This window comes from Chlamydotis macqueenii, chromosome 5 (assembly GCF_036417535.1).
Source record: "Chlamydotis macqueenii isolate bChlMac1 chromosome 5, bChlMac1.mat, whole genome shotgun sequence".
NCBI lineage: Eukaryota > Metazoa > Chordata > Aves > Otidiformes > Otididae > Chlamydotis > Chlamydotis macqueenii.
The window spans coordinates 65,938,079-65,950,396 of NC_141560.1; the positions used below are offsets into that span (position 1 = coordinate 65,938,079).

Consider the following 12,318-nt stretch of genomic DNA (forward strand, 5'->3'; position numbering starts at 1 on the left):
AACATGGTTGGAAAGAAGATGGTTAGAACCATATAAAAAGAGCAGATATTTTAGTTGTTGAAAAAAATCATTGAATGATTATGTAATGATGTATAATATAACCAGTTTAATCACTTGACATAACATCAGTGTAATTAAAATATGATAGTTATAATTTTAAGTGTGGTGACATTTCCATTTTTGGTTGCTTCATTGTTCATAATCAAATGATAAACTGTATTAATAAGGAAGGCGAAAAAGGAGGAAATTGCATTAGCTTGCTACTTATTACTACTTTTTCTGTGGGAAACCGAATTTTGATTTCAGAATAGCTGTGAGAAATATGGTGGGAAAATTCAGTCTGGAAGTCATCAGTGTCAGAAGCTCAGAAAATTTTTTGTTTGGTTAGTTTTGGTTTTGTGTGTGTTTGGGGTTTTTTTTTTTTTTTTTTTTTTTTTTTTTTTTTTTTTTTTTTTTCTCTCCTTCAACTGATGTGGATCAGGCTTTGGGTTGTGCCATTCTCTGTTCTTGAGAAGGATTTCTGTCTGCATTGCAAGATCACCATAACTTGTTAGAATTGGCAGCAATTTGAGAATAAATTGGTCTTGAGACAAGTGTTGTGAGATGTGTAAAGCATTTTTCCTATGCAACTTGTTTACTTCACCAGAATGCATTTCTGTCATTTTAACCAATTTCAGGAAAACTTTCAGTTTATTGCATCACTCATAAAATTACAATGTAATTGTCCATATCCCCTACTAATGTAGGGAGCACCTTCTGGCAAAGGAATGTGGGACTGGTCCTCTGAATTTTGTGTGTGAGCATGGAAACGTAAGTGTCAGGACGCTGCTTTATTATTTCCAAAGGAATTTGTGTCAAAAATGGATTTAAACCTCTTGAGCTGCTTTGACCTTCTTCTAAACAAATATCTCTTTGCAGAATATATGTTAGGAAACCTGCTTCTACCTTTTTAATAGATAATCTCCACCCAGACCTGCAAGTTCAAACATCACTTAACTGACTCTCTTTTGGCAGTTTCCCAGTTTGCTATCAAGTAAGCTTTAGGGGGATTTTTTTCTTGGTGAAGACACAAATTACTTGCTCATAAAACTTTATAGTATATCGATAATCATTTGGTTTGCAACTCCTGTAGAACTACCTGATTTCTCTCTGAATGTACTCCAGTTTCTAGCTGCGTAGGAAGATGGTTGCCACGCTGTAGGTGGAAATAAAGAAGATGGTTACAGGAGCTTCATGATCTCTAATGTTTATATTCCAGCTGGCGAGGAGCCAGCCTGGTTCAGAATGCTAAACGACAGCTCTTTATTTTCTGTTTACATTGGATATTCTCCCAGCTCTGGCCTCCAAAAGAGAGTTAGAGTAGAGTCCTTATTTATGAAGGTGAAATTTAGCAAAATGAATGAGTTTTACTGACTGGAAACTTGCTGTCTAGCACCCCAGAAGAGTTTATCTGGCAGGATGTATTCTCGCATTGCAAGACGCCGTGGTATCTGGAACCGTGGGACTGTGTTACCGAGGCAGAAGGCACTGGCTCCCCAGCTTCTGCCCGTGGCTTTGGGTAGCAGAAAAACCTGACAAATAAGGAGCTTCCCTAACGTAAACAATAGTCTTGATGCATTTCAATTGCTGCAAAGCATCAACAGTGTATTTGTGTTTGTTGCAAGGGAATGAAGCGGTGTACTTTGTACTTGAGATCTGGAAATGGTGTCGGTGAGGTTTATTGGTGATCCAAGGGTCACATGGAGAGCCAGAGGTAGGAAAGCGGTGTGCTGCTCCAGCAGCGTGTGCAGAGCCCGAAAGGGCCGGGACGCCATTTCAGAGAGTCACTTTTTTAGGTGCCTTAGCATAAGAAGCGTATTTGACTATGATGATTTTTTTTTTTTCCTTTTTTTTGTACCACTGCGTATTCTAAGCTTTGACCCAGAATGTGGGGATTTATGAAATGGTTCTATAATCCACAGCAACTTCTAGGACTTCTCTAATTTACCCCAGAGACCCAGCTATGTACGAATTTAAGTCATAGCACAGTATATTCTAGTACAGTCCTCACAGTGTGACAAATACTGGAGCTACATTATTTAAACAAAGACTTTCAAACGCTTTGAAAAAGAGAACTGTTCCACTTGAACTAAAAAAGCTAGTTTTGGTGGGCATTTGCCATCAAATCCATGAGTCGTTTTTAAAAGCTTGTCATTAGCTGCTAAGGTATCAGAGACTATTTATTATAATTGTAGTTTGTTCAGAAATCACGGAGGTATTGTCCCTGCAGATGTGCATACATGCAGGGAATATTAGAGCGTTCTGCAGCTACACTGTTACGCCAGATTCCCAAATTGCGGGTGTTGGGGCTGTGCCCGTGCGGTGCTCGACTCCGGTAGCTCCTGCCTTGCTCTTTGTGTGACTGTTTGCCTGAGCTGCAGGATCTTGCTTTGCAGGGTGAAAATGTACAGAAAAGGGATGAGAACAGAGGATGGAGACCTATTTCAGTCAGTCAGGACACATTATCTACTATAGCCTTGGATTTCTAGCATTTTCTTATTTTAGGAAGGATTCCTTATACAGATCAAGTTACATCTGTATTAAAAAAAAAAAAACAAAACAAAACAACAAAACCAACCAACCAACGAAAAAAAAAAACCCGAAAAAAACCAACCCCAGACAAACCTAAATCAAATCTAGAAACATTCTGCTGGTACTGTAATGGAACCGCATGACTTTAAGCGGTAATTCAGGTTGATGACATAAATTTTAATAATGTAAACCATAAGTATGCTGAAAGGTGTCAGAAGGGAAGATCCCTGAATTTGGAGAAGACAATGCAAACACTGTTTTGTATCTAAAAATACACAGCTCTGTTGTAATTATGCTGTTTTTTTTTCCCTTAAAGTGTGTTTTAGGGCTTCTGTTGATAGCTTTGTGATTCTGGATTATAGAGTTTTGAAGGACAGGTCTATGTCTAAGGCGACTGGGAGACTACAAGATGTTCATTAACAGCAACAGCCAGAGGAAGCTAAGAAGCATTTTATGGTCTTATGTGTAGTATGCACCTCTAACAGTGACTGGTGGTTTTTCAGCTAACCAACTTTCAATGGGTTGGCTTCTCCAGAGTTGTTTTAGTTCCCCACTTCACTGTTACTAAAGAGTTAAGGGGGACCAGCCCTCAAGTGAGTCTGTGTTTAAACTATAGAATTAAACTATTGACACCAGAATGGGAAAAGAAGTTCACACACATTTGGCTTTTAACCTACAAAAACAATACAAACCTAAATATGCTGAATATGCTTTTCTCCCTTGCTTTTTTTTTTTTGAGTAAAGAATGTGTAAGAGCTCTCCGAGCATGTTTGATTGTGCTGAAAAGTCCTTAAAATAAGCAGCAGTTTAAATATGCTGCTTCATGAACTTTACTTACCTGCTGAATGACAAGAATCTCATTTTTTTTCTATGCAATGTTCACCTTCAGAAGCTGTTTTGTTTTTTCTTGAAAGTGAGGTATGGGTATTTCTTATGAGCTTCAGGAATCTCTGGGATTTTTGTGGCCTTTTTTTTTTTTTTTTTTTTTTAATTGTCTGGGCTTGCTTAAGGAATTGCTGATGTTTAAACAAAAATCAGGAACTTGTTTGGAAAGAGAATGATCAGAAACTGAACTGGGATGGTGTAAGTACACAGCATATAGCTAAAGATCAACTGAACCCTCTATGGGTAATTTGTAGCAAAGTCTGTGTGATCTCTGACCAGTACCATCTTAAACGTTTAAATGGAAGAAATAGATATGCTGGCATGTTCGTACTAGTCATTGAAATAGCTTTGGCATGTATCATTAGTTTCTGAGAGCTGATGTAAATTTGTCTTTGAACAAAGCAAATCCTTGTATTGATGTTCTCAACACATGAGGTACAGAGAGCCGCTGCTTGATACAGTGTGCAAATGCGCTGAGTATTTTAAAGTACCTGTGTTAACATGGTGGGTTTATTGCCTTGCATTGTAGCAGAATTTCCTAGGTAGGCTTATCAGTACTCAACTTCAAAACCTAGAAATCTACTCCAGTGTTATTTGAGTGATTTCTTTGTGGTTTTTGAAGGAGCACTTTAAAGAGTAAAGCTCTTTAATGATTGTCATTGAGCAGAAGTGGCTTAACACAAGAGTCAGGAGTGATTTTTTTATTTTATTAACAACAGTGTTAAACTCTTACTATTAGTACAAGGCTGTTAAAATTTCCCAGTTGCTGAAGCCCGGAGGCCAAGTGCAGTCACAGATGAGAGCTAGTGAGGGTGGGATAGTAGCTGCAGACAAATCTGTGATGGTCTCCTCTTTCCAGGCAAATACTGTTAACAAAATGTGTAACAGTATGTTCATATTTAATATTATTACTAAGATGATGTTTGTGAGATGCATCTCACATCCATAACACCCAGGCTGGCTTTGCAGGGAGGAGCGTGGCCGGCTCCTTGGGGAGCATCTGCAGCGATGGCCACTGGCATGCTGTTGGTGGTTTGTCCCAGGAGAGCAAGGGTTGACCATGACCTGCCTGGAGAGAGGATGAGAGCAAAACACAGGATTTTTTTGTTGTTGTTGTTTTCTCACCCTAATGAGCTTTGTGCCCAGCTCTCCGCATTTCATTCCCACTCTCTCTGGACTGGTGGGTCACACAAGGCTGCAGGTTTCACAGCCTGGCTGTGGCACGACCCTGCCTGCACGGCCGGGGGATGCTCTGCCTTGCCTCTCCGTGGTCTCGGTGGGGAGGGACGCTCACTGCCTAGCACCTGGCAACTTCCAGAGGATGGGAAAAGAATAAACCAGAAAGCAGCACAGGAGGGATGGGGCAGCCGGAGGAGGTGGGCAAGCGTGGTCCTGGAGGCCTCTCTGATGCTACCCACGAGGAACGTGGGCCTGCTCTAAGCAGTGCTGCGGGCCTGGACTGAAACTTGTAGTGAAAAGCTTTATGAAAATTTGAAACATACTGGAGTCAGAATGCTATTTTTCTGTGTGTTTATAATTCTGTATAAATAGAAAAAAAAAATTGTGTATGTGTGTGTGCTAGACTTTGGAACTCTTACTCATTTTCATTGAAGTAGAGGTTCATGTTAGTTTTAGTTTCCTTGAAGCTCAGTTAATTTTTTGAAGACCTTTAAGTTGCTATGTTCTTTACTTGTTTTAAAAATACTTTACTTCTGTCAGTCAAATACTGATAGAAGAGCTGCTGAATATACAGGTTTCTATCATCCTGCTCTACCTTCTGGTAGGGTAGGAGTTTGTGTGAGGAGGGAACCTGACAGGTAATAAGTGAAGATGACAGCTCCGCAAGTGAACTCTGAATTTATAGGCTAAACGTAAAGGTGTCTCACAAGCCAGTGCCTATAGGGAAGCTGGAATTGGAGCAACTTCTGAAAGATTAAGGAATTTAGTACATGCTGCAAGCTCTGGTTTAAAGAGTATAGTCTTATCTTTAACACTTTCATGGACAAGGACAGTCTTGAAAAAGTTCAGTCCAAGGAAAGAGTATTACTTTGCTGGTTATTGGAGCTACTGAATACTCCCTTATCCCGTCTTAAAGAAAAGGTGTGATCCTTAGTTGTAGTATTTTGTGGAAGTTGTCAAATATTTTAGGTCTGATTTTCATTTTTTGCACAAAGTACTCCATTATGTGCACTTCACATCAAATAGAACTATTTCAACTGTTTCGTACATTGAACATAATGTGGATAAGCTTTGACTGTTTGGAAGGGGAAAAAAAAAGGCACATCAGGCTTACACGAAGATGCATGAAGGAACACAAAAATGTGGATGAGACAGAAATGGCCAAATCAGTTAAAAATAAGTCTTGAGGTATGGCAACTGATAACAGAAGTCCAGCACTAATAAATATTTTTTTGATAATCGTAATAATACCCACTTTGGTTCTTTTGATGCTGTGCTTGTTCCTATAACATTTGCAAATCACATATTTTCCCCTTAAAACTGTAAATGGAGCTCAATGAAAACTCTGGGCAAACGCTTTTCAACTATTTTATTGATACATCTGTTGGCCTCTGGGAAAACCTTCAGCTAGCATGGTGATCTTCAGACTTGGAGATCAGGAAGTTGCTATGTAAATGGGGAATGTGTGAGAGAGACAGATAATCACAGCGAAATGCCCTGTCTTTCTCCTTGACTTTGGCTTTATGATGTGGCATTGCTAATTACTTCCAGCTCTATTCAGACATTGCATTTGTTAAGATGGTGCCAAGTGTTTGCCAAGAAGTCACAGAGCCAGAAAAGCACCCTCCTTCACCTTCCAAACCTCCCTGCTTAATGACAACAGTGGGTGGTGTTCTTCTTTCCCCTTTCAGTTTTACTGCTGTGGGCGGGAGAAGATTTGACATGACTCACATGGATGGCTGTGGAGAGCCATCAGGTCAAGAAGCAGAGTTACTTGGATACTTGATCCGTCTGTGCTGGGGGATGGAGGTCTTGGCAAAGCAAGCTAGGGATGAAGTGTCCATCATCTTCTCCATGGCCACCTTTGTTCTCCCAGAGTTCAACTCCCTTGTTGTGCCTGTCCATCCTTCCTCTGGTCATCTTCTACTCTAACTGCGCGAGAGGAGGAGCAGGGCTTGGGGCTTCAGTGTGTGTTTTTGTTTTCTGAAGTCTGCTTGAGTAAGTGGAATTTAGCAAGGAGCATAGTGAAAGTACAAACAATAGGTGTAGACAAGTAGTCACAAGGACTGAGGCCTGCCTCTCGAGGTATGCTGCTTCCCGTTTAAAAAAAAAAAAAAAAGGGGAGGAGGGAGCAGGCAGGGAGAAATTAGTTGAAGAGAAGACTCGGATATGTTTATTCCCCTGGAAAATAATTCTTTTGATCTTCAGGGAGGTGTGTGAATTTAGGAGAGAGAAGAAAGACAGGTAATTTCTAGTTTAGGGTTTGGTTTTTTGGTTTTTTTTTTTTTTTTTTTTTTCTGAAGCAGAGCCGCAGGCTTTTTCCCTCCCCCTTGCTTATTTTTTTTCTTTATTATCATCAGACATTTAATTTCTCTGAAACGTTCCAGTCTCAGTGCAGCCTAAAAGCATTCAAACAAAATAGCGTACACACCTGTCAGACCATGAGGCAAATGATAAGGGGATGCCAGTATATGAACCGTAGGAATTAGCTCTTTGATGTATAGCTTGAGAGCTAATGGCATCTCACTCATCTTAGGAAAGAGCATTTGACTGCAGACAGTTTTATAAGTTCCCACTTGTATTGGTGTATTTGTTGCTTAATTTGATGTATTTCTTGACTTTTTATTACACAGACATTCATCTGCTGATTTTTTTTTTTCCTAATAATTTGAAATATTTAAACCATATACATCACAACAACAAAACTGTTTCACCTAAATAGATTAAGTGTATTAGTTCTTGATCAGGTTTGTCTTCTCCCTTTGAATTTGACATTTCTCTAAGTATTGGGGTCCAGAAGCTCTTTCACTGCCCTTTAAGTTGTGGTGACTAGTGCAGTCACTTGGTCCACTCTGCCAGCCCAGAGAGGGCTGGGATGAATGGCTGGAGGCAACGACTTCTTAAACTAACCAAGCTAGACTTTCAAGAACATGTCTGATCATGGCTTCAGCAACACTGTGAATGCTTAATAGAACTCAAAACCTGTGCTGATTCATATCGTAATGAACATGGATGCTAATGGAGGAGCGTATACGTGTTTTGTCTCTCCAGAGAGCAGCATATGTACCATGGCTGGTACACCAGTCGTTTCAAAGCAATTATGCAAGGTGTTTTCTTCCATGTCTGCAGTGAAGTCACCACAGTTCGGCTGTGTGTTGACCCAGAGAAGGTCAGTCTCTAGCAACATTGCCTGTTGCTCTCAGCCCAACGCTGGCTCAGATCTGTTACAGTCCATTTTTGTGATCTCGTGGGGTGTCACTCCTGACCTTTCCTGTTACTGCCTTAGGAAGAATAGCACTTTACTAAATTTTTGCTGCTTCCTGGGTCCTCCCTTGCTGCTGCCCATTCCTCGGGCTTCTGTCTGTGTAAATCCAAGCTTGAGCTTTTGCTATGGGTGGTTTTCTACTTTGGCCCCCAGTGCCTGTGGTTACATGGTATAGTGTAAACAGACCTGAACCAGTCCCTGTTTGTGTCTCTTGCCTGCCCTCGTTGCCAGTGATGCTGTCCCTGTAACTATGCTGCTAGTGTAGGAAGATGAAAAATTGATTCAGAGTGTACTGCATGAGGAAGAAGCACATGTCATTTTGCACAAGAGTTTCTACTCTCACTGCCAAAGCTATCAGAGAAGGAGCTGCAGTATCAGGTTTGTCAGTTGTCATGGGTAAGGATTCTGGGTGAGACTCTGACAGTAACACCTGCGCCTCTCATTGGGAGGGCTTCACATCTGGAGCCAGAGCTGAGGGACGTGCATTTTAGCCTCCTAAGTTTCCAGGTGTGAAGGGGTTTGTGGTTTTTTGGTGTGGTTTTGGTTTTTTTTTTTTTTTGTTTTTTTTTTTTTTTGTTTGTTTGTTTTTTTTTTTGTGTGTGTGTGCTTTGAAACTTGAAGAAGCGGTGAAACCCCATAGCATAGGAGAGCTGGTAACTGTGGGAGAACTAATGGTCACAAGTGGTTTGCCAGTCTTTGTGAAAGGTATCGAAGTGGGTTTCCATGTGTGTTACTGCTGCTGCTGTTTGTGATCAGAGTTCATTTGGAGAGAAAACGTGATCACAAATCCAATAATACACAAGTCAACAGTGCTAATATGCTAGTGCTCCTTTATTTTGTAGAGCATGTTAGAAGGGATCAGGTGCAAGACTGGAGTTTATTTCTCAGTTTTTGTTGATGACACAATGTTTTATTTGCCAGGATAATTCATACCTCTGACTTTGAGAACTGCTTTTAATAATCCTGTTCTCTAAAGTAGTTACTTAAGATGTATAGCAGTATCACAAAACTAAGCACATAACAGTATATGATGCTATTGACAACATAGTCATTAGGGATAATTAGTTCAAACAAGTAAATACCTCTGCGATCTTTGGTACAATATCAAGCTACATTTTTAGAGATTTATTCCAGTCTTAGCAGCTGAAGGGTTTGTGCAGGAGATGGGTCTATATAGTTACCAATTCACTTTAAGCATATGAATTTGTTAAAATGGTTTATTCAGAAATCTGAGAAGAAGTTTTTTATGAAGCTTTCTTTTATGGGGTCTTCATTTGCCTTGAAAAGGTGTTCATGCGTCATTCAGTAACCCACCAAACTTCCTGGTACTAAATTATATTAGTAAAGCATGTTTAAGCTTAAAAAATATTCAGGAGTAATAAGGCTTTAACTGATACTTTTATTTATCTCTAGTTTGTGAATTTACATGTGAATACTTTCTGTTTTAATGCAGGCGTTTAGATGCTAACCATATTACTGCCATACCAGAAGACAGTTTTGAGGGTCTGGTGCAGTTGCGTCACCTTTGGTTGGATGACAACAGTTTGACAGAAGTTCCCATCTATCCGCTCAGCAATCTCCCTTCTCTGCAGGCGTTGACGCTGGCTCTCAACAAAATAACTCACATTCCTGACTATGCATTTACAAACCTTTCAAGTCTTGTTGTTCTGTGAGTATTTTTAACTGTATTTCAGACGTCACTGGTTCTTTCCTCAGTTACCTTCTTGATTTATCTAGGATTGTACTGAAAGTGGTATTTTGCTATGTTTTAGCTCAGTTGACTAGTATCAGCCTGTACTGCCAATAGGAGATGATATGTATACTTAGACAACCCACTGAAGATTTGCTGAAGACTTTCTCCTAAAGAAAAAGTCAAATAGGCTATGGGTAATGAGATGGCCGTACATTTTTCCGACGTCTCATTTTAGTAATGAATATTTTGAACCAATGGCTGTCAGAAAAATCTTTCAGAAATATTAAAATAAGAAAACATTATCTTATTATCTTATTGTCTGGTTCTGTGTAGTCTTAAATATTTCCAAAGATCAATGTGAAAAATTACTTTGATTTATATGTTTAAATTATATTTTTATCACACTTCTCAATAGCAAGTAAAGGCTTAAAATAGGTGGTCTTGACTCTGGGCAATCTATTCTGTTACCATACAAGGATTAAATTTCTGTTTAGAAGTGAAAGACATTCTTCTGCATAATCCAGCCCACGCAGTGTTTTTTTTTCTAGGCCATTTAACTGTCTTAATTTTATAGAAATACCTGCTAATTTGTTAACCTGTATGAAATTATTTACTTGTTTTGGTTTTGCTTTTTAGACATCTTCATAATAATAAAATAAAAACAATAGGAAAACACTGTTTTGATGGATTAGACAACCTTGAAACCTTGTAAGTATACTTGTTTAATTTGTTGTTCAGTGTTTGTCTCATTGCTAGCTTAATCAAGGTTACCTTACTGGTATGGTGAAGATTTTGCCAGTAAGGCACACAGCACATATACCATTGACACTTAGGTCCAGCTCAGATTTCGGACTGACGGCTAATATCAGTGCAAAGCTCCACCAAAACTAATTAACTATGTTGAGAAGCAGGTAAATATTAGCCTGGGTGAAATGTCACGCTGGATGATGTGGCTCTAATGTTCCTAGCCCTGATCTAGCTGTTGTATCTTTGCATAGCACTCCACTGAGTCAGGTGGATGTATCAGAAGTGTTTGAGTGGCCCTGTGGGTGATAAGGGACAAATATTTGTTTCTCAGATTTACTGTAGGATTAAGCATATTTAAAATACACTGCCAAAACTGTTGTGTGACAATAGGAGGTTTCTCAGAGGGCCCCAGCGAGCTGTTTCGCCACTCCTCCTCCCTTACTGGGTGGGCACTGCTGGCTCCCAAGGAGACTGTCACTCATGCATGTCTGCAGCTCCCGAACTGATCCTGTGCAGGCTGGCAGAGAACAGCCCAGCTCCTGGTTCCCACCCTCTTGTACAAGAGGTTTGCCTGAGATAACTTCAGATACTGGCAAATATTAAGATGATGGACTAGTTTATCTGAAACAGTGAGCCTTCGGACAGAAACAGGGGACGGAGGCGGGAAGCATCACCTTTGCCTCATGCCATGTCTGTTGTCCCCACTGGCCGTTCATACTCCTCTCAGCACTGGGTCATAGTTGTCACATCCTAGCTCCATTGTACTCCTCAACCTCCAGAGTGCCTCCTTGGGAAGGAATGGCTTTCAGCCACTTGGGTTACATTCCCCATTTCCTTCAGCTCAGTCACTGAATATCTCATAAATGGTACCTCCTTCAGCAATGCATTTTGTTATGCTTAGGAGAATGCTAAACAAAGGAAAGGGAGGCGAGGACAAGCTAGTGACAACCTCTGTTAACATGAGGAGTTTGGATGAGTCCAGGAATGCTGCTTACTCCAACTGTCTTGTCATTCTCTTAAAACCTCAATTAAGTAAGAATTAGATGTTATGTAAATATGCGCAGCTGATGTAAGACTCTCAAAATGTTTTTTCCCTCCCATAAGGAATCTCATTTGCAGAAAAAAAAAGACTGTAGCAGGTTTTGAAATTACTGCTAGAATGGTGACAGGTTAGCTGAGATTTCAACAGATCCCTCTCACCAACGTGTGATGAGATTTCCCTCTGCTTCTGTTCAGTGTTTAGAATTGGTTTTGCTGCAAGGTATGCTATTACCTAAGGGCTTATTTAGTGTTTACGTTATAAAATCTGAAGGAAAAGTTTTCTGAGTAACCTAATAAAGAGTGGTCATTTGTATCTCCTATTTTTTTTTTTAATTTGTAATGTTAGTTCATTTCCATGTAAATTCTGTTGAAGAAAAATCTGTGAGGTGTCGAAAAATACTGAGCTTCGCTATAAGGAAATGTCATTTGACTTAATATGAATAATCCTCTGGATGTTATTAAATATCTTACTGAAGTTATTAGCTGGTTATAAAGCATGTAAAACATCAGAAGACTAAATCTAAGTTAAAAATCAAGTTATTCTGTGGTCTAGTTAAAGATGTTCTGAGAACATTTTACTTTCATTGAATTGTGTTAAAGTTATTTTAACAATCCATGATCACTATTAAGAATGTTATAATTTTCCTGCTTTGTTTATTCTAGGGATTTAAATTATAATAACATGGTAGAGTTCCCCGAAGCCATAAAAGCACTCCCAAATCTAAAGGAGTTGTGAGTATTGCTTATTCTTCCTTTTTACCAGTTTTCTTTCTCTTTTCCATAAATAAATAGAGAAAAAATAATTCCCAGATTTAAGAATGCTTGTCTCATTATGCAGGAACCTAGATCAGATTAAGTTATGCTAAGTGATGCTCTAATTAAAGGAAAATATAATCGTCAGCTAGAGAGGGAACCTACTGAAAATTATTTTGTAGTT

At 39.5% G+C, this 12,318-nt stretch overlaps 1 protein-coding gene across 2 annotated transcripts in view; it reads left to right on the forward strand.

Moving 5' to 3' along the window:
- Nucleotides 1-12,318, forward strand: part of LGR4 (leucine rich repeat containing G protein-coupled receptor 4) — a 77,499-nt gene that overhangs the window by 51,569 nt on the left and 13,612 nt on the right. For both annotated transcript variants that reach the window (XM_086749270.1, XM_086749272.1), the window contains exons 5-7: nt 9,354-9,569; nt 10,230-10,301; nt 12,045-12,113. In XM_086749270.1, coding sequence (XP_086605396.1) covers nt 9,354-9,569; nt 10,230-10,301; nt 12,045-12,113 — 357 coding nt within the window. The remainder of the gene's footprint in view (nt 1-9,353; nt 9,570-10,229; nt 10,302-12,044; nt 12,114-12,318) is intronic.